Source organism: Nipponia nippon, unplaced genomic scaffold (genome assembly GCF_047370975.1).
Source record: "Nipponia nippon isolate SJK-2023a ecotype South Korea unplaced genomic scaffold, ASM4737097v1 scaffold_5, whole genome shotgun sequence".
In the NCBI taxonomy this organism is placed as follows: domain Eukaryota; kingdom Metazoa; phylum Chordata; class Aves; order Pelecaniformes; family Threskiornithidae; genus Nipponia; species Nipponia nippon.
This window is the reverse complement of record NW_028262369.1, coordinates 357,742-380,106: the sequence shown is the minus strand read 5'-3', so window position 1 is coordinate 380,106 and position 22,365 is coordinate 357,742. Positions and strand designations below refer to the sequence as shown.

The window sequence follows — 22,365 nt, the reverse complement described above, 5'->3', positions numbered from 1 at the left end:
AGTCCTTGCTGTGATAAATCCCACCCATTCTTGAATACAATATTTATTTCTTAAATAAAATTATGTATCATAGAAGTCCGATAATTAAGTTTCTCTCTTTGGTTCTGGCCGACTAGCATAGGCGGCAAAGGTTAAGCAAAAGATTTGCAGGAATACACAGAAGGTGCAGGGGTTGTTTTTCATTATCTTATAAGAATATTTATTATGTTCATTCTCCTGTCAGTAATATACATATTCAACCTGCATGCCATTTTGATCCTCTTAGAGTCTGACCCTTACAGAATTCTGTTTTCTTTTATAAATACTTATTAGTTACAGCGCAGTAGTGTTTAAGGTAACAGACTTTTTAAAGAACACAATGTCAAAGATCTTTCTGCTGAAACACTCAAAATGTTTTTTTAAGACAAAGGTAGAGTTAATAGATTTACATCCACTTAACTTTTAAGCTGTAACACCAATCTTTGAAAACAATAAGGCATATTCGTCACGTCATGGTTTCATCAGCCCTTACTCACCTGCCAAGTGCGGACCTGGACCCGATATGGCTCAACTGTGTACAGGTTTTCTCCATGCACGGACAGAACTGGAGAGTCACAAAGAAAAGAGCCTGGAACAATCATAATAAAGCCATCACTACAATAAGCAGATTTTTAAAAAGTTTAAAAAAAAAAGAAAGGAATTTTGACTTAAAGCATTCAATTTCCACTAGCTTGCACCAAATCCTTTTTTCAATCCATCAGTCTACTGATTCCTAAACTACTTGGTGTTGCAGCCTTCTTCCATTCTGCCACTACAACCAAAAGTTGGAACTGCTACTGAAAGCAGGTCTTTTGTACACTCTGCCCATGAAAACAAGTGGAAGAAGAAAGGTAAAGAGTTGACATGGGGAGTGAAAGAAAGAAAAAGACTAGTGCAATGTGAGGTTCCGTTAAGAGAATTCACTCCTTCCCGCATTGAACTACAACCAAAGAGTGAAAAAGGAATCTGTCAGAAAAGAAGGGTGGCTCTTAAATAATTTCACGAGTGTTGTAGACTGTTGGGACCTTGGTGGTAGTAACACATTGATTCAGCATGGGAAAGTTATAAAATAAATGAGTAAATATAGACAAGATAAGCCACTTCCCAGAAAACACTTGCTGGTTCTTAAGAGACCAAGCCTCAACTCTCAAGATTTTGGATGGGCTTGATGGAATTCTGCATAACCTGTTTCTCAAGGCAGAAATATTTAGGGAGAATTAATCATAGAAAAAACTAATTTACTTGACTTAGCTGTATATACAGCAATTTATGGAACAGATTTTCCTGACAGCTGGGACTAAACCCCACTCCTTCCTAGTTCCTATGTAAGCGCTATGTAACCTTGATTACGCTTTCTCCCAAGCAAAATACAAAAGCCTTCAATAGCCATCATCATGACCTGTCTGTAGAAGGCAACAGGAGCTATGGCTACAAAAGTAGGAAAAAAATTCTGTTCTTGATCAACTGCTGGAATGATTTACTTAAAAGATGAGAAGAGGCAGCATTATCCTCATATCATGTTTCATGCAAAGCCCTATATGATACGCTAGCTCTGAGGATAGGCGCGACAGTCAGGTATACAACTAATCTGTGGGAAACAGCAACAAGACGCTCAGTTTTGTCAAGGCCACTCACACACTTGGATGCCTTAGGAATTCTATGAATGAAGCACATTTAGTCTTTAGGTACTTCCAGGATTGGGTTGTAACTGAACAGAGGTTAAGAGGATATAGATTTTAATTTTATGCTTACAGATGCATATCACCTTCAGTTTTACCTCTGCTGCTGCACTGCTACTCATACACAGGAATACCAACATATTCTGAGGTTAACCCACACATTATGCCCCGGCATATTTAGTGAATAAAGCACAGATGTAGGAGTTGGCATTTGAGTTCTGGTTTTGTTGATTATTTTTATATCCTAATCTTTCTATTCTGCAAATTGGGAATATGAAGTCTAATTACCGTTAATAATATTTTCACTTTGCACTTATGATTACAGTCCATCAGCTACCATGAATGAAGAGAACCATTGCAGCTCTGATCAGTGTTCTAAGTCCTACCTGCACTTCTGAAGGTATCTCCCGAGCACTCAAAAACAGTAACTTGCTTCCCATTCCAGAATACTACAGCATCCTAAACCAATCAAAAAAGCAAAAGAACATATGCATTCCGTTTCTTTTGGAATCATACAGGAATTCATGCAATAACACAGCAAGACCTTCCACACGATAGCAACCATTCACTAGTTCCTCTGTATATTGACTTGGAAGGCTTTTGGTAACCCAGAAGTTCTCCAGTTAGCACCCAGAGAATTACTGAGTCACTGCGCTATCTGAAAATCAGCTCCACCACAGCATCATTGCTACCATCATAACAATACTTCCATTACACAGTAAATTGAATATCAGAGAAGTGTTATATTAAAAACTTAGAAAGTTTGGTCTCTATACACCTAACTAGGCAAATGATCAAGCAAATAAATGAAAAACCCCAATTAACCTTAGCAGCGAAGACTCCATTAACATTCATATCGACACGAAGACTGTGTGTGGTTCCCGTGCTGAAGAAGGTCACATTGAACAGGTTCGGAGACACCTGTACAACAGCCACTTGCTGATGAAAATGCGACGACATGGCCTGCTCACTGAGGATCAACACAGAGCTGAGGTTGTTCACCGCCAGCAGGTTTTTTCGGGAGCCCCACTGCACAAAATGGGAAGAGGAGTGGAAAAAAAAAACCAAAACACACACCACACAATTTCATCTAAGATCTTGAACAGTCACAGCAATGTCCCAAGACAGATGACAAGGGGTAGGATAGAATAAACACTTTTATACATGTAGAAAGTCCTACTATCTAAATACAACTATAGTCAAGAACTAGGAATTATTACAGATTAAAAATATTATGCTTGTTATCCAGCCACTCAGGCTCCCTTAGTCTAAGGGAGGAGCTGTTTTTTAAATTAAAACCACTTTTCTTTCCTAAGATATTATTACACCACCTTACATTTACTACTTCAAGAGAGCATCACATACTTAAAGAGCTTAATAATGCTGCGACCTGTAAAAGCAAGCCGCATGGTTTCCTTTTTGATTACCATACTCTTTTCTGCAGTTTTGATAGCCCTTTCAGTCAATGTAGTTCAAATCCCCTAGCAGAGTGCTAAATCAGATGGACAAATAAAGGGGTCCAAAAGTACACTTCTCCCCTTACAGAATCATAGAATGGTTTGGGTTGGAAGGAACCTTTAAAGGCCATCCAGTCCAACCCCCCTGCGATGAGCGGGGACATCTTCAACTACATCAGGTTGCTCAGAGCCCCATCCAACCTGACCTTGAATGTTTCCAGGGATGGGGCATCTCCCACCGCTCTGGGCAACCTGTGCCAGTGTTTCACCACCCTCAGCGTAAAAAATGTCTTCCTTATATCCAGTCTGAATCTCCCCTCTTTTAGTTTAAAAACATCACCCCTTGTCCTATCCCAACATGCCCTGCTACAAAGCCTGTCCCCATCTTTCTTATAAGCCCCCTTTAAGTACTGAAAGGCTGCAAGAAGGTCCCCCCGCAGCCTCCTCCTCTCCAGGCTGCACAACCCCAACTCTCTCACCCTTTCCCCATAGGAGAGGTGTTCCATCCCTCTGACCATTTTTGTGGCCCTCCTCTGGACCCACTCTAACAAGGTATTGATACCAGGGGTTGCCCAAACCCAGGTGCAGGACCTTGCATTTGGCCTTGTTGACCCTCATAAGGTTCACGCGGGCCCACTTCTCAAGCTTGTCCAGGTCCCTCTGGATGCCATCCTGTCCCTCAGGCGTGTCAACCACACCACTCAGCTTGGTGTCATCTGCAAACTTGCTGAGGGTGCACTTCATCCCACTGTCTGTGTCATTGATAAAGATATTAAGCAGTACTGGTCCCAGTATGGACCCCTGTGGAACACCACTTGTCATTGATCTCCGTCTGGACATTGAGCCGTTGACCACTAGCCTCTGGATGCGACCATCCAACCAATTCCTCATCCACTGAACAGTCCACCCATCAAATCCATACCTCTCCAATTTAGAGAGAAAGATGTTGTGGGGAACCGTGTCAAAGGCCTTGCAGAAGTCCAGACAGATGACATCCATAGCGCTTCCCTTGTCTACTGATACAGTCACTCCGTCATAGAAGACCACTAGGTTGGTCAGGCAGGACTTGCCCTTGGTGAAGCTATGCTGGCTGTCTTGAATCACCTCCCTGTCCTCTATGTGCCTTAGCATAGCTTCTAGGAGGAACTGCTCCATGATCTCCCCAGGCAGTGAGGTGAGGCCGACAGGTTGGTAGTTCCCCGGGCCCTCCTTTGTACCCTTTTTAAAAATGGGTGCAATGTTTCCCTTTTTCCAGTCACCAGGGACTTCAGATGTTACGGAGAGTGGCTTGGCAACTACATCAGCCAATTCCCTCAGGACTCTGGGATGCATCTTGTCACGTCCCATAGACTTATGGATGTCCAGGTTCCTCAGGTTGTCACGAACCTGATCTTCTTTTAGTGGGAGGGACTTTGCTCCCCCAGTCCCTGCCTTGAGGTCCATCCACTTGAGAGGTGTGGAAAGAGAGGTTGCCAGTGAAGACTGAGGCAAAAAAAGTTGTTGAGTACCTCAGCCTTCTCCTCATCCGTTGTTACCAGTTTGCCAGTCGTGTTCATTGGGGGATATGCTTTCTTTGACCTTCCTTTTCTGGCTGACATACCTATAGAAGCCCTGCTTGTTATTTGCATCCCTTGCCAAGTTCAGCTCCAATCAGACCTTGGTCTTCCTGACCCCATCCCTACACAACCAGGAAGCATCCCTATACTCTTCCCAGGATACCTGTCCCTGCTTCCACTGTCTGTGAATTTCCTGGCTTAAGAAGTTATCCTCCATGCACTCCAGGAGTCTCCTGGATTGCCTACAGCTCACTGTGTTACTTCTCCAGCAGATATCATGGTGATTGAAGTCCCCCAGCAGGATGAGAGCCTGCGAGCACGATGCCTCCCGTAGCTGGAGTAAGAAGGCTTCGTCAATAGGCTCCCCTTGATCTGGCGGCCTGTAGCAGGCATCAACCACAAGGTTCCCTTTGTTGCCTCGGTCTCTTAATTCTTATCCATAAGCTTTGAACCTGCTTGTGGCTATTCTTCAGAGACAGCTCTTGACAAATTATCAATTTCTCAATGTAGAGGGAAACCCCTCCGCCCCTCTTTCCTCGCCCGTCCCTTCTGAACAGCCTGTAGCCATCGATAGCCACACTCCAGTCATGGGATTCTTCCCACCAAGTTCCAGTAATGGCAACTAGGTCATAGCTTTTTAGCAGCACAGTGGCTTCCAACTCCCTTCTCCTGGAAGAATCTCCATGTGCCAGCTAACTCTTTTTCAATGAGTTCTATGAAGGTTATCTTTCCCTCCTTTTAAGACTGAAAAACAGCACCTACACAGAGCAATTCTAGAACTGAAAATACCTTACAAAATTCAACAGGAGAAACATAAGATCTGTTTCCAAGATGGCTTGCAAAGACACAGTTTCTAACGTGCAGCTGACGAATTCTATTATTAAAGAGAAAGTAATGCTCCCATTTTCATTCTTTCTTTCTATATTCACAGTTAAACAAGCATGTCTGACATTAATTATGTTTATTCCTACCAAAGGATGATTCTTGTCAGAAGGTATTGTGGCAACCAGTTGACTACACACAAACTCTTCTCACATACCACGTTAGCCAGAAGCAATCCAAACTCCAGTCTGGAAGCTGTAACTATGCGTGGGGTGCAGGGGCGCCACTCCTGAGCTACTACACACCATCGACAGCGCTCCTCGATAAGCACAGGCCATAGTTCACTGCACAGCCTCAGCACAGGAGCTCCCTCAGGGCTGGGCCAGGGAACAGGCAGAGGGATTTGGGGTTGGGTTTTGTGTGGTTTTTGGTTTGTTTTTTTAATCTACCAGAGACCATTCATACAGACATACTTTCTCAGGCTAGATAAATTATAAAAAGTTTCTCAAAGCTGCAGAAAATCCCTTTGAAGCCCAAGAACTCCTCTGTCCTTGTACAACTGACACGCTCTATAAACTCTAAGGATATGCCAAGTCTCTAAGGTCTCTGCTTCCCTCGAAGTTATTTGAAGCTTCCTATTAATTTCCCGACATACTGACATTTCCATGGCTATACCTTTCCAACAACACCGATTTAAATAGTTGTGTTCAGAAATTATTTATTTTATTCAAGAGCGTAATCCAAGAAATAAAGCTACTTTGCACTGGTTTGGGGCGTTTTCTTTTTAACGGCACTTAGTTACAATTAACTAGATACGCTGCACAACAGATGAGCTAGAGTGCGTTTCCCAGCCACCTCTCTTTTGAAGCCACCATTATCAGATTGAAAAAAGATGAGGTTGGCAAGGAGTCAAATGAAGTTATTGCTGCCCTTTGACCTCACCATGGTATAAGGCTTTCTATTCTGAGTTTTCCATGGTAATACAGGAAAAAGCTTTTGTAGGAATTACCAAAAGATTCCACATGTAACAACTTTTAAAATCTTTTACAAAATATTATTTGGAATGCAGGGATTAAAATAAAAAATAATCTAGAGTTTCCATAATTAAAAAGACAGCTTTATAACATGAGATAAAAACGCAGGGATTGTTGACAATTGTTTGGCAATGCTTTTGTTTATGTTAACAAACATTGGGAACAAGGTGCTATTTCTGGACAGCACTCCATATCCTGTTATCTGGAAAATGCTTGAATGGTCAAGCTGACATAAACAGCTATCTCTCTTCCCTTCCCTCAACTTACTAGCAGATGTATGATATACTAATGGCACACACTATTTCCTATATCCTGGACCTTTTGTTACTGAAGCATCTTAACAAACGATTTGGGTTCTCTGCTTTAATAGTACTTAGGTTTTAACTTTGTAAGTAGGACTCTGATACAGACCCTCGCTATATGCCAACCCAGAGCAAGCAAATGCCATTGCTTTCTAAATACTTTCCATTCTTATGTGAAAATAGAATAAGAGAAAATATAAAATTACTTTCTCTTGAAAGGCACCAGATATATTTGTTTGATTTTCATTCCTTCCGAAAAATAACAGGTATTGTTCTCACATATTAAGCACAGCAACAGAATAATCTAGAGTTATAACAGAAACTCTAAAAAAATGTGGAAAAAACTTTCATAATAGGGTATAACAAACAAAAAAAATGCTGGAGAACCTAAAAGCACAAGCTTTGTCTTTTAGCAGAATGGTGGTGGTCAAAAAAGCTGCTTGCTAATGTAAAACTTTTAATTTAAATTTACAATTGTAATGCTCAGCATTTCTCTTTTGCCTATATCAAAATGCTAATAAGTGTAGAATGACAGTGTTTAAGCTTACTGTGACAAAGGAAAATATTTCAGATAAATAAAAATGCTGCACCCTGATACTTAACAGACAATGGGTTAAAAATAAATACTATAAAGCTATGTATTGTCATAACCTTCAGCATTAAAAATATTGTACATAGCAGCAGAAGTGTTTTAAAGCATTGGTTTTGCAAATTTGTAAGAGAAAACTTATCATCCACATGTAGTCTGATACTGTCACACACAAAAATATGATCTAGCAAGCAAAAAACATTTTCTGACAAAAAACCAGCTGAAAACATTATTTTGTGTGTGAAAATACAGCATTCCCTTCTAGATGACACATCTTCTCACCAAAGAATATTTGGTTGTAAATATATTTTTTTTGTCATGACCAGTAAGAGCAAACTTTACATTGAGAAAGTGACTAAAAAGAAGAAAATTATCTACAAAATCATGCATTTAGTCAGATTTTCTTGCTTGCCATTTTAATAAATTTATGTAAATTTGACATTTCTGACAATCCATCTTTTCCAGAAAATAATTTCCGGGTGATGAATCCCAAGGGTTTGTCAGTGAGAGATATAATGGAGAGATGTTTGGATTTAAGGATGCCATGACTGCCGATTCTCCCAGAGAGATGCATTTGCATTTCAGTGTGTTATCTGGCTGAGCATTTCAACCCTGCCTGTAACAGAATAGCTAAAGAGGTAATATTTCTGCCCATTTCAATTTTAAAAGTTAGTTGGTCCTGATGGTTTTTCCTCCTTCTTCTGAAGGACCACCAGCCTCTCCTGGTACACGTATCGGTATGATGGCGACCGTATTAATCTGTTTCACAAAGATTATCTATTCATCTAATATTTGTGAAGTCCTACTAACATGCAAGAAGACTCTGTCCTGTCTTACCTTTATCTGAGTGACATTTCCTTCAAGTTCTGTAGGTGCCTGGAGCTTCCACTTCTCCTTGCCCTCCAAAGCCCGTATGCTCTGATCGGATCCTGCTGCTTTCCTCCACATAGCTATTCTCCCTTTGTTCGTGCCAGCTGCCAAGAGACCTGCCATTCACAAACCTTTCAGGCATTTCATAAGACCTTTTAGGCAACTTCAGAAAAACGAACCCACATTATACAAAGCACCAGGCAGCCTAGCTCTGGTTCTAAGGTACTAAGGTTCTAAGCTGCCTTCTAAGCAGCATGCATTTCTTTGCCTTCCCAAAACCCAGCATCCCAGTCCTGAACTGGAGAAACTTTCTGAAGAAACAATAGAAATTTCACATGGCAAGGCCCCCTTTCTAACCAACAGATTAAGTTATCTTTTCAATGTATAAGACAGTGATTTCATTTTAACCATTTACTTTTGAATAGCTGGTTTTGTAGTCACCATGGGCAAGTCACCATTGAAAACCGTTCTAGCAGACACTCGCTATGCTTACACTGGCAAACAAGGTGATGCACAGGAGTAGCTCTGTAGAAAACATCAGTTTTAAGGACTTGCCATCCACACTGTACATGTTTGGTGAGTTCTGCTTTGCATCAGCTCTAGTGTGGGCTTGTAGGCTGAATGCCCATAACATGCTGGAGTGCATTAGGTGTAGTCCAGGAGTACTTGTACCAGTTCAGTGTCATCAAAGGGAATCCAGCTTGTGTGCCAGAAGACAACTCCACACCGAGACAAAGTGTGGTGAGTATCGAATGATCTCATTGTACCTTCAAAAGCACAATCCTGGATCTGAACTAAAATGCTTCTACACGACATGCTGTTACTGAAACCCTCGGTAACAAGAAAAACATACTGAAATGACTACAGAGCACTGAAGGCTGAGGTTTGATAGTGTTTAGGATCCAGAGATCACAGCTGCCATGTTATTTCTCACCTTTAGCACTGCAGTAAGAAACACAGTTAATACATTCTCCTCCCTCAAAGCCAAATTGCACATCTGGGGAGAGCACATAGTTTTCGTCTCGGTCCAAATCCCAGAACCTAAGGTACACAAAACAAGAGTGTTAACAATGCTTTTCCTTCCAGGTGTCTTGCTAAACACAGTCAATAGGATGCTGGACATGGCATTAATTTGCTATTTCCATAATGCCCACATCATTCAATTTTTAAAATTAAATTGCCAGCAGCTGCCTCTGGAATGTGAATTTCTTAACAATCTCCTTCCTTTTCCTTTGACTTTTTAATCTGCAGCATGTTTTGTGATATTCTGCTATGAAGAAAGGAGTCAGAAGCAAACTCAGCTTTAAGAAAAAAAGAAAAGAAGTGAAGTCTAGTTGCAATTTTCCTCCTCCCTACTTACGCTTCCTCCTCTATTTTAAGAATATTCCTTGGTTAACCACTAGTCCTTTGGATTCCAGAGTTATTTTCTAGAACTAAACATTGCCATCAAACATATTGCTTCTTGATACTTGGTCTTTATCACATTCGCACAAAATTAACAGATGATTTTGTCCGATAGTAGCAGACAGAGGCTCAAGAAAGTGAGCTACTGATGTTAATGGAACACCCCCACCCCCAGAAACAGGTAGAGCAAGTCATAACAAAGACAGTGAAAAAAAAGATATAATACTTTTTTTAAAAAGATGGAAAAAGAAAAAACTGCTGAACATGGTAACATAGCAGCATGGCAGAGTAGCATACTTAATTAGGGATAGAAGTAGCCGAAATACTTGTCTTATATTACAGCAACAGAGAAACATCCTGAAAAGCAAGCACTTTTTTTCCTGTTGCTGATGCTGTGACTGTCTTAAGAATCAGACAATAACAATGGGAAGAACAGCAAAGTGGCTATCATTTTCAAGCAAAAAACCCAAATGGATATATTTTCAGAAGAAATCAATAACAGCACTCAAGAAAGGAACACATTCGGGTAGTACTGCTTGACAAAATAAAATAACTAGAGACAAAGAAAGATATATAGAACTAGTTTTTGTCCTCAAGAAAACACACTTTTCATTTCATTTCTCCATTTATTTTGAGAAACAATATTAGAAAATACTGGGATTTTTTTTTCATTATTGGTTAAAAAAAAAAAACAAAAACAACAACAACAAACCCAAAACAACAACAGTTAGTAAAACACTCGGTGCATTGCAGACTATAAACCTTTTAGGGGGTATTTCTCATGGGCAGCCAGAACAGCTTTAGAATAGAATTCTTACCTGATGACCGTCTCGCCTAGTGCTGTAACAACAAGGCTATGGTCTATTAAAATGATGTCAGCAGAATGACCTATCTTCCCACTCAACTTCACCTGTTAACCATAAGTAAATAAATAAATTTACAGAAGGTAGGAGGGACACACTGAAAGACAGTAAGCATCTGAATTGCCCAGTTTGGATAAAAAGTTAAAATATAAGAATAACTAGACCTGTCTGTAAGTTCAGATAGACCAGCAGTTTCTTTGAGGCAGTGATCACTGCTAAATGCGTCAAGTATATGGTGTATAAATTTAATAAAAAAAAAAAAAACACCTTGTAGTGGGTTAAGTAGGTAAGGAGCAGTTTTTTTCTCTTATACTAGATCTTCTCTTAGAACTTGATAAAGATTGCTTTAAAATGTGAAATACCAAATCTTAGTCCTAGCCAAAAATAAGTAATGATTAGTAAGAAGTGGACACTCCTGTAATACCCAAGTGCCCAGTCGTCTCTGAAAAGAAAAACTTTTTCTTAGAGAAAAAGAAAAAAAAAAATCTTAGGAAGGTGAAGGTTTGGGTTCCATCCCCCCATGCAGTATTCTCCAATAGTACAGTATTTTATTTGAGCCAAGGTGATTGTAAGTCCTGGATGAGGTCAGTTGGTTTTTTGCCCCATACAATAATTTTTGGGTCACTACGTTATTATTTGTGATTCTGTGACTTGTGGGTTGTTATTTTTTAAAAGCTTCCTAGCCTTTGCAGCTGTGAAGAACACTTTCACAATGTGAGAAATAAACTATCTTTCAGATTTGCAGACAAAGACAATATCACCAAGAGGAGGTACTGCTCCTACTAATCCGAAAGACAGGACAGCTCTGAGCGACAGCTCGGATGATAATAAAACCGAGGATGCAGATTATCAACTATTTATCCACAAGACATTTTTAACAAATATTTGATTATACTGGAATTTTCAATTCTTCTCTAATTCACTAAGACTAGGTAAATGAAGTGTAAAAGGATTAACAAAGAGTCAAATGAAAGAAACTAAGAAAAAACAGGAATGCAAGATGAAAATCATCTTTCCAAGTTCAGTAACACATCACTCTATTCCACTTCTAAATTAGCATATATTTGCTCATCAAGGTATTATCTGAGAAACAGAAATGAGAGTTGATTCATTTGTAAGCAAAAAAGTGATAATCAGAAAACCCTAACAAATTACTATAAAGATTAAACATTGCCACTTCACCCCGTAGTCCGACTCTTACCTTCATGAGCTCTTCTGCCTCTCCCTCAAGAGTAATGGCATGCAAGGACAACTGCAGGTTCTCTGTTATTACAACTAAAACATCTCTTTCCTCCATGAAGAGAAGCTTTTGAACCAGACTGTCTGTGGACAATACATGCCTTGTCTTTCCTTTCTCATTCACATAATGCATAGAACCTGTGGTACACATAAACAACGTATAGTTTTTAGTTAACGGTTTTTAGCTACAAAAATGAAAGTTGCTGCTTCCTACCTTAATAAAATATTCCTCAAGTGCTGAAAAGGTAAAAATAATCAATTCTTTTGTCTTCTAGTTTGTCTCAGGATACAGACTATGATAGTTGACCAGAGCAATAAAACAAAAAAACTTACTCACTTTTTCCCCATCTAGGGGATTCCCCAGAGGGGAATCATTTAAACGCCATCATTTAAATAATTTTAAACTAAAAGTAAACTTTCTACATATGTGTACACGAACGATGGCTTCTGAAATCTTCAGTATTAATAATAATTTGTGAAAGAAGAACGGCAGCTAAGAATTGGTAAATTTACAGCAGCATCTAGATTATGGAAAACTGTGGATACGAAGTTCTTCACTGTTTAGAAAGCACTCCACCACACACACTCAATATAGCTTTTCTGCATTCATTTCACAAGCAAACGGGATAGTGTCTTTCTAAGAACGCTGACAACGCAGTGCGTGTCTTGGCGACTACAGCACATATCAGCATCTTACAAGCCATTATCACGTGGTTCAGTTGTAATACTGTATAAATCGCGCACAGGTCTACCCAGTGACAAATCCTAGAATTAGTATAGCAGTTTGCAAATCGTATTACAGAAATCACCCAAAGAACTGAAGTCACCGCAACGTGACAGATCTCATGCCACACATGCATAATTCCTTAGCAAATCACGACATCATATAAACATGGCATTTCAAACCAGTGCAAATCAGAAAAGCCTATGAAATGAAATAATATTTTCCCCCAAAAGCTGAAGTAGAAAACACAAATGTGTAAGAATGAACGTTAAGGATCCATGCAAAAATGTTGTACCCAAGAGGCAATATGATGTATCTAATTAAAAAGAATGTTATCATTTCCAAAACTCTTGCAAATATATTATCCTCCTCTACATTCCAACTATATAAAAAAAAAATGCAAACTCCTCTCCCACCTCCTCCCACATCGCTTCATTTTCTCCCTGAAATAAAACACTGAACAGATAACTTCATTCATCTGTCTTGTTAAATCACGGAATGGTGTGGGTTGGAAGGGACCTTTAAAGATCATCCAGTCCAGCCCCGCTGCCATGCGCAGGGACACCTTCCACTAGGTCAGGTTGATCGAAGCCCTCTCCAACCTGATCATGAACACTTCCAGGGACGGGGGATCCACAACTTTCCTGGGTAACCTAGTGTCTCACCACCCTCATAGCAAAGACCTTCTTCCTTATATCTAACCTAGATCTACCCTCTGCCAGTTTAAAAACGTTACCCCTCGTCCTATCAGTACGGGCCCTGATAAGAAGTCTCTCTCCATCTTTCTTATAAGCCCCCTTTAGGCATTGAAAGGCTGCAACAAGGTCTCCCTGGAGCCTTCTCTTCCCCATGCTGAACAACCCCAACTCTCTCAGCCTGTCCTCATGGGAGAGGTTCCTCCAGCCCTTGGATCATTTTTGTGCCCCTCCCCTGGCCCCGCTCCCACAGCTCCATGTCCTTCCCGTGCTGAGGACCCCCGAGCTGGACGCAGGGCTCCAGGGGGGTCTCCCCAGAGCGGAGCAGAGGGGCAGAATCCCCTCCCTCGCCCCGCTGCCGGGGATGCAGCCCAGGAGACGCTTGGCTTTCTGGGCTGCCAGCGCACATTGTCATCTCGTGTCCAGTTTTTCATCCACCAGTACCCTTAATCCCTTCTCCACAGGGCTGCTCTCAATCCCTTCATCACCCAGTCTGTACTGATACCAGGGATTGTTGGGATAGTTCTCCAACATAGCATTTTCTGTCACACAGATATCTGTTTATTGCAGTAATCAATCATCTACTGAATCTCAGTTTTATGGGATCTTTTACAAGAAACAGAGAGTCCCTTGATTTTATTTGCCATCTGGAATTGTTTCGTAAGTTAAATTAGCCTTCTGTACTTGGATGTTACCATACAAAGTATCAGGTATCACACAGATAACACTATCCACTGCTTGGAAGCTGCTTAGGCCGTTAGGGAGAGGGTTACAGCTTTCTGAGTAACTTTAAGGAAGTTTTCACACTGTATCACACAAAAGACACCTCAAAAGTTAACAAATCTGAGCTAATTAAGTAGAGCAAATAACTCCCAGATTCAAAGGGCAAAAAGCAGCAGAAAGTGTATGCTGTTTAGGAAATACAAAGGGGACCAGAAAAGGATTATTACTCATGACCTAAAAACTCTGCAGTGAAGACAAACAAAAGTGCATTCAATAAAAATACCAGGATGACTTCCACTGTTCAGGTTATGTCCCAATACCCATGCCAGTCATCTCAAATGCTCAGTAATGAAGATGATTTTTTTTTATAAAACCATAGAATCATTTAGGTTGGAAAATACCTTTAAGATCATCAAGTGCAACCGTTAACCTTCGAGCCATGAAGATAGTGAAGGGTTTAGTGAGGAAGCCGTATGAGGAGCGGCTGAAGTCACTTGGTCTGTTCAGCCTGGAGGAGACTGAGGGAGACCTCATCACGGTCTACAGCTTCCTCACAAGGGAAGAGGGGGCAGGCGCTGATCTCTTCTCCCTGACAACCAGTGACAGGACCCGAGGGAACGGCAGGAAGATATCCAGGGGAGGTTTAGGTTGGACATCAGGAAAAGGTTCTTCACCCAGAGGGTGGTGGAGCACTGGGACAGGCTCCCCCGGGAGGCAGTCACGGCACCAAGCCTGACAATATTTAAGAAGCATTTGGACAACGCCCTCAGACACATGGTGTGAATTTTTGGGGTTGTCCCATGCAGGGACAGGAGTTGGACTCCATGATCCTTGTGGATCCCTTCCAACTCAGGACATTCTATGATTCTATGAACCCAGCACTGCCAAGTCACCACTAAACCACGTCCCTAAGCACTATGTCTACCCGTATACCTCCAGGGATGGGGACTCCACCACTTCCCTGGGCAGCCTGTGCCAGGGCCTGACTGCCCTTTCAGGGAAGAAGTTTTTCCTAATATCCAACCCAAACCTGCCCTGGCGCAGCTTGAGGCCATTTCCTCTCGTCCCATCGCTTGTTCCTGGGGAGAAGAGACCGACCCCCACCTCGCTACAGCCTCCTTTCAGGCAGTTGCAGAGAGCAATGAGGGCTCCCCTCAGCCTCCTCTTCTCCAGACTTAACAACCCCAGCTCCCTCAGCTGCTCCTCATATGATCTGTTCTCTAGACCCCTCACCGGCTTCGCCGCCCTTCTTTAGACACGCTCTAGTACCTCCATGTCCTCCTTGTAGTGAGGGGCCCAACACTGAACACAGTATCCGAGGGGCGGCCTCACCAGTGCCGAACAGAGGGGCACCATCACCTCCCTGCTCCTGCTGGCCACACTGGTCCTGATACAAGCCAGGATGTCATTGACCTTCTTGGCCACCTGGGCACACTGCTGGCTCATGTTCAGGCGGCTGTCGACCAACACCCCCAGGTCCTGTTGCAAAACCACCTCTGAAAATTGTTATCAGTTCAGGTATCCTCTCTTCAGATAAGCATCTCATGTAACATATTACCTGAATTGCACCTGTTGTTTTACTGCAATGACCAGTGTTTTGGAAGCAGCAAAAAATATCTAGACTAATAAATACTTGAAACTTGGGAAGTTTTTTCATTTTGTTTTGGGCTTTTTTGAGGAGCTTAATTGTTTATTTCGTTTCGCTTTAAAAGATGCTCTATTGTCTTTAGTCAAATCTCTTTTGAGGTATTTAAAAGCATGAAAAAAGAATAGGGTTTTTAAAATTCATTTTTATTAAACAAGTTTGGGCTAAGAATCCGTACTTCAGAGGAAATTTACAGGCCACATTTAAACCCTACAAAAACATTAACTGATTCTGAAGTTACGATGGATCACTAACTAGATTAAGAACTGGGTCCAAAATACATATGCCCAAATCAACCTAGGCAATGAGACGGCTCAACAGAAACAGTCAGTGTCATTTGACTGAAATTCAAAGAGTTTGAGCAGGAGGCCAAAGAAACACCGTGTGAAGGACAGCCACTTGCAGGATACAGGGTCTGTCCCTAGATGGAGCTGTGCCACCACAACAGTTCCTTTCAAAGTGAGGCTGTAACGGACACAGCTACTCAGATTCTCTACTTGTACATTTAAGTGGTGCCCTGTACCCCTTTTTCATTTAAATGGTTTTTATCTAGTAAAGAGGCTGGTAACTCACAAATCAAATGAAGGTACAGCCCACTGTTCTGCAAAACAAACACACAGCTGGACAGTGGCCCTCCTGCAATCCTACGGAAGCGATACTGGTGTACATGATGGATCTCATTCTTGATAATGTAAACACTGAAACAAACTGAAATTGGGCTGCAGAACTAGCACAACTTAAATGTTTTTCGGAGTAGTTAACACTTGAATCGAGAGGATTACATACTCGAATCACCTACCAGAAACATACTCATTACAATACTTGTCACGCACATTCTGGCTCATGTCCAAAGAGTTAACAGGTTAGAGAGAGAGAGAAGGCATCATGAGAACAACTGGGGTAGGAAGAAAAGGAGCTGGAAGCAAACTAGTACCCAGAACAGTAAAAGGGAGAGGAAAAGACAAGTGGCAGGGAAGAAACGATATGAGGAAGAAAACTAATAAAACAGATATTCAGACATCTTTGCTTCCTTAAACTGAAGCCTCATTTCAAAGCACGAGAGAAAAATTAGTAACTTATTTTAAAAGGGATGTTCTGGCAGCATTTGCCTATTTGTAGAAAAAAAAAAACCACAACACATGCATTATTTTGAAGCTTTGCACAAAATGCCAATAACTTCTAATTTTATTTACACTTAGGTGTTAGAGATCCCTTTCCTTACACTGACTTCTTCAGGAACCTGACTAATCCAATACCTATGGTGTCCTTTTGGAGATGACTCACCCTGAAGATGCCAACATTTTAATAATTTTATTCATTTCTTCTTACCAAACATTCTTCAACTCCTATGAATACCCTATCCTGTTGGATATATGAATATGATGGATATATGTATATACTCTAGATGCTGGATATATGAAAACAAGACTATTGTGCACTGAGCTATTTTGAACAAGACAAATTTCCAGCAGACTGGAAAAGTGGTGTTGCTCTTACCATCTGTCAAAGTGATAAAGAAGGACAGTCCTTCCTGGAGTCCCATTTTCGGAGGTGCTCCCATTCCAGCTTTTCTCCAGTTAAACATATCCAAGGCCTTCTCATCACCACCCACAGCTGCTTTTGCCAGCTGCACAAAGTCCCTGCAAACAGAGATACTTAATTTCCAATTCCTTACATAACAGAATATTTTCCATCTCCAAGAATGAAGGAGTAATTAATAAAACACACTGTAAAGACAGAATAAAGATGTTTTATACACTAATTGGAAGCAGGACAAACTCAAAAAGATACAAAGTAAAATTTTAATACTAGTTTTCATTTGCATTGTTTCACCTTTTTTTCCATAGGCATTATTATTTTTACAGAGATGTGAAACAGAAGTGGACCAGACAAGGAAATTTTTTTTTTTTTTACTACAGCTGTTTCCTACTCCTTGCTTGGAGAGGAGAGAAATAATAATGTTTAAGAACTGACTTTTCATTTAATTATTCTTGCCAATAATTTCATGGATAATTGTGTTTTCAGTGTGCTTTCTGCTTTTCACAATCAGCAACTTTGCTAATTAGAAGAACTAAATGAAGAAGAGCCAACAGCAACAGAGAGAAAGGTATGGACAAAAGGAAGAAGATCTGTTGCTGCATACAGGACAGAAATAGCCAGAGGAAGAAGAACTTGGAAAATAAAGGACAGTTAGGAGAAGGACTTTTTTTTTTTTCCCCTATATTTTAAAAATGTTTGTCTGCGAGTAGGATTTTCTTTCTGTGGAAAAAGAGAAAGACCTGGTCCACCGGTGCTCTGACAGGGCACAATACTTACTCGCCAGGAGGAGGTGGTCGAAAGACAGAGTGAGACAGACATTTTCCATACTCGTGTTTCAGCAGGGCAGGACCCTGCACTCTGCCTCGCTGGTCCATTCTCCATAGAACCAAGACACCATGCTAGAAAAAAAGATAACAGTTAATTCATTACCCTTTGCACACAGATGAGAATCCAGACTCCAGCTGCTCAGTGCATGTTAAAATAAACATTTTATTGACAGAGCAACACCTTTTCTTTCATTTAGTTGACACATACAATTACTCCCACTTAAAGCTAAGCCACAAGGGATAAAAATTATCTTTAACATTGTATTATTTGCTAATTACAATCAAGCTATCTAAAAAAGCATCTTGGTCATATCCATTCTCAGTAAAATGACACTGCCAGAGCAATTAAATGGAACAGCCTTGGTTCTCCTCTGCAAGTAGCATATGCAAATATTTGTTTAGATAACTCCCTTTCCACTTTTTTCATGCAAGTAGTCTGACTGCTAAAAGAAAAGATATTGAGATAAAGGATAGTAAAGCATAAGATACGCATCCCTGAGTAAGTGCATATAACACTGATATAGATGAGCGTGGATATAGGATTAGACACATGTGAAGTCACGGAATGCAGATAATCTAAGGAAAGAATTTCAGAATTTCTGGAGTTTTCCTCTTCTTTTAGAGTAGACATTCAAGGACAGCAACAATTTATTTATTTATTTATTTATTAGAAACAGAACTTAGTAACTAGAAGAATCATAGACACTAAAGAAAGGAAGACTGATTAGCTAATTAATTCAACAGCAGTCAATGTAAGTTGGCCCTCAGAGCCTGGCACAGGTTCTGAAGGTAACACGCATTTTGCGGTGCCAGGTCAGAACGAACGCCGAACCCCTGGTGACTGGAAAGAATGGACAAGGCAGAGAAGCAAAAAGACAGTTCAGCATGACATACACATTAACCATCCCAACAAACTGACCTACACTACAGCCTCACAGCTGCGATTTTAAGATTATTTATTGTTGTTATTATGTTAGTGCTTAGGGAACTAAATTGCCTTTGGAGGCCCTCTGTGTAAGCATTACATTAAAAAAACAGCAGCAATTTGCAGTCTCAAGTTCAATCTCATTTTATTTCATTAAGATAGATAACCATACAGTGGTATTATAATTTGCTCTATTTTTCTTTATTGTTTTCAACGAAGTATAGTCTTTCTAGAAGTGAAAGACTAGTAGCAGTCCTACACTCTGAACACTAACTAGAAGGAACACAAGATGCAGCTGAGGCCTTCCAAGGTAACATTTCCTTCTTTTTTTCCTAAGAATCAACAATCAAAGTTCCAACATCTTTTCAGCAGTTAAGATGATAATATTTATACCACCCAAAACTGTTTATTAAGTGCAGTGCTATCTCTTGCAGCTTAAGGAATGTGACGCAGCTGCGCATCTGTGAAACTGCTGCACTCCTGTTCCAAGAGGCCACTGCAGTTCATACAATGTTTGCTGGCTACCTCTGGAAATCACAGGGTCTTACGATCTGAAAGTTCATGTCCTGTTGGCTCCTCCTCTCTTTTCCCTCAGCTTTAAATGTCACCAAATTCTAGGGATCCCAACTAACAACATCTGCACCATTTATAAGCTGGAGGAAAAGCCTGCAGCTTTATAAAGCTGCTGACCTTCCTTCCACCTCCTTCTAGATATCCCATCCTGTATCCACATAAGCTAGTTGCAAACTCAATTCTAAGCTTGGGACACATGAGACTGGAAATAAAAAAGCTCACCACCTCTTCTAAGTGTGACTGGTTATAGAATGGATACAGAACTGGTCTCTTTTCAAATGGTATTTGAAAAGGACATTGACCTTATCATCTATAAGATTTACTCTTAAGGTATCCTGTATCTTCCCAAACATTCTTAACAACCCAAAGCTTTAGCTTCTTGTTATAAAGGCTATTTGCCTTGTAAGTAAGCTTTCATTATAGAAAGCACCTAGATCCTTAGGATTCTTTTGTGTGATCGAAACCTGGAAGTCATCCATGTTATTTGTCACTTAAAACACAAATTAAGAGCTTCTGATTTTCACAGCATCCTATTCCAACTTTAGGAAATTATTTTCAAATCATTTTCTTGCAACTCAGGATTTATGACAATAATGTTCTCAGCTGAGCACTCTCAGTTATGAAGTCCCAGGGAAGACCAAACAGAAACCAAATCAGGGCCCAAATATTTATGTTCTGTCTAAGGGTATTCCTCTAATATGAGCAGACTGTGACCCTGGCAGCACTCACCTAACAGAAGGTACCTGAATATAATACCTTCATGGAAAACATTTTAAAAAATAAACTTAAAAGCTATTGGAAGAGACATAGGAAATGAAGCATACATATGCTGCACATCAGACCAGGGTACAATGACAACGAGCGTGCAACACAAGGGATGCGTGGGCCCACCCAGTGCAGGACTGGGCAGAGACACCATCTTGGAGCGAGCCACTGGGTGCTGAACCAGCTGCCTGCTCGGCCAAACAGCCCCAGCCCTTAGGCAAGGCCCATTAGCTCAAGCTCGCCACTACACACACAGCTGCAGGTTTTTAAGGACCCACATTTCATTGACCAGGGAGCACTTTGAACTGTGCTCAGCTGCGTGTTTCAATCTCTGCAGAGGGTAACACAGCTATCTTGCAATAATGCATGTTTCCGAGTTCAAATATGCTGCTGTTCCGTCTATTGAAGCTGGTCCTTCCAACTACTGCAACTGAAACTACGTGAAGTGCGGACCATTCATGTCAACATATGCATAGGCTTTGTTTTGTTAAGGTATTTCCTTTGTTAAGGTGTTTCCTTGAAACCACTGCTTATTCTACTTTGATTAATACTCTCATCAGAGGAGCAGTTAGGATGAGTCTATAAAATTGGTAAATTTGCCTATAAGAACAGCTATATCTGTTTTCAGATTAGTTCATTACTGTGATCTGACACCAAATAATTTGAAAAAAGTTTGTTCATAAACATAGGGTTAATGTAAGCTCTGGCTACATGAACGTATTATCTCCATATAAATAAGGCCTCAGTTACACTGTGCATCACCTTCTTTTGCCTGGGCACCATTTTCTCCTCGCTGATAAAGAGGATAAATTCATTTTTGACTCAATTTTTAATTTCTGCATTTCTGTCAAATGCAGCAACAGAATTTACAAACAATGATTTTAAATTGCGTTTTCCTCTGACTCATATAGGTAAGAATTCTCAAAGAGCAGAACTGAAATTCTTGGACAAGCTCAAGTTTGTATCAGGGAAAATATAGAAAAACCCATCTTTTTTTTTTTTCCATTTGCTGACTCAAAAACTGGCAAAACCAGCATCTTCTATGAATACATAATCCTGAATATTAAATATTCAATAGCTAGTTTCTCTTTTCACTATGTAAAAGGGCAACTGGCTCATCAAGAAATAAAGACTGTCACATTTCAAGTATTTCCACACACTAAGTTTGACTCATTTTTAGAGTATTAATAAAAACAGAATAAGAGAGATTAGCATGGGTTTTTTGTACGTAAGTGAGCATTGCTATGCACTCACTGCGGATGAATATGTTGTACCTAGAATTTGTTTCTCGACATCTGGGCTTTATTCCCGAGTCTGCCACAAAATTCGTGCACAGGCAGGAGTGCAAATTGTCTATGCCTCAATTACCCCATCCATTAAATAGCCTTAAACCCTAATCTACTGCTCATACTGAGATCTGATACACTTTTATTTAAAGATAAATTGATAAAACAGCAACAAGTACTGTAGAAAAAGTTAAAACACTGAGATTTGATTTTACTCCCTAATAGTTTTAATTTGTACCTAAAGTGAGGAAATTTATCTCCCCCACAACTATCCCTTCCCCTGCCAATCCATTCCGTAATCCCTTCCCATCACAGGGCTCGCAACACTGTGTTCAACATCAAACGCACATTTGGCATTTCAGCTACTCACCGCATCACCAGACACAAGGTGGGTACCATTTGTACTCCAGTTTAGGACTGTAATTTTGGCGCTATGATTTGGCGGTACAGCGTGCTGCTCCTTGTCTTGTTTGTTAAGCATCACAACTTCTCCTGTCTCCCAGCCTGCTGCAAGAATCGGTCTGGAAGGGTGCCAGGAAAGCGATGCGACCTGAAAACTTCTCTCAACATGTGCATCGGACACATGTTCTCCCTGCAAATGGAAATAAAGCGCAAGCTCCATACAATGGAAACTGAGTACAAGGATGCAGCTAAACCTTCAGATTTGCTTCCCAGTCAAGAAGGGATTTTTCTGTGATAAAGGACTGGCACGTAATAGAGCTTCCTGCAAGAGATGAAGTGGCTACACAAATTCTTTTTACAGCTATTTCACATGCATAAAAATGTGCTAGACCATGCAGTACATCCACTTGAAAATTGCTAATGAAAAC

The 22,365-nt window shown here is 40.6% G+C and overlaps 1 protein-coding gene across 5 annotated transcripts in view; it reads right to left on the bottom strand.

The window, feature by feature from the left end:
* The window catches only part of IFT140 (intraflagellar transport 140), a 94,207-nt gene that overhangs the window by 61,358 nt on the left and 10,484 nt on the right, over positions 1 to 22,365 (bottom strand). For all 5 annotated transcript variants that reach the window (XR_015699182.1, XM_087734118.1, XM_087734121.1 and 2 more), the window contains exons 3-12: positions 21,906 to 22,127; positions 17,937 to 18,058; positions 17,118 to 17,260; positions 11,796 to 11,971; positions 10,550 to 10,641; positions 9,262 to 9,368; positions 8,295 to 8,443; positions 2,523 to 2,726; positions 2,084 to 2,156; positions 516 to 607 (exon numbers count right to left, since the gene is read on the bottom strand). Coding sequence is in view for 4 of the 5 variants with exons in the window: in XM_087734118.1 (XP_087590244.1) it covers positions 516 to 607; positions 2,084 to 2,156; positions 2,523 to 2,726; positions 8,295 to 8,443; positions 9,262 to 9,368; positions 10,550 to 10,641; positions 11,796 to 11,971; positions 17,118 to 17,260; positions 17,937 to 18,058; positions 21,906 to 22,127 (1,380 nt within the window). In the remaining variant the exon portion in view is untranslated. The remainder of the gene's footprint in view (positions 1 to 515; positions 608 to 2,083; positions 2,157 to 2,522; positions 2,727 to 8,294; positions 8,444 to 9,261; positions 9,369 to 10,549; positions 10,642 to 11,795; positions 11,972 to 17,117; positions 17,261 to 17,936; positions 18,059 to 21,905; positions 22,128 to 22,365) is intronic.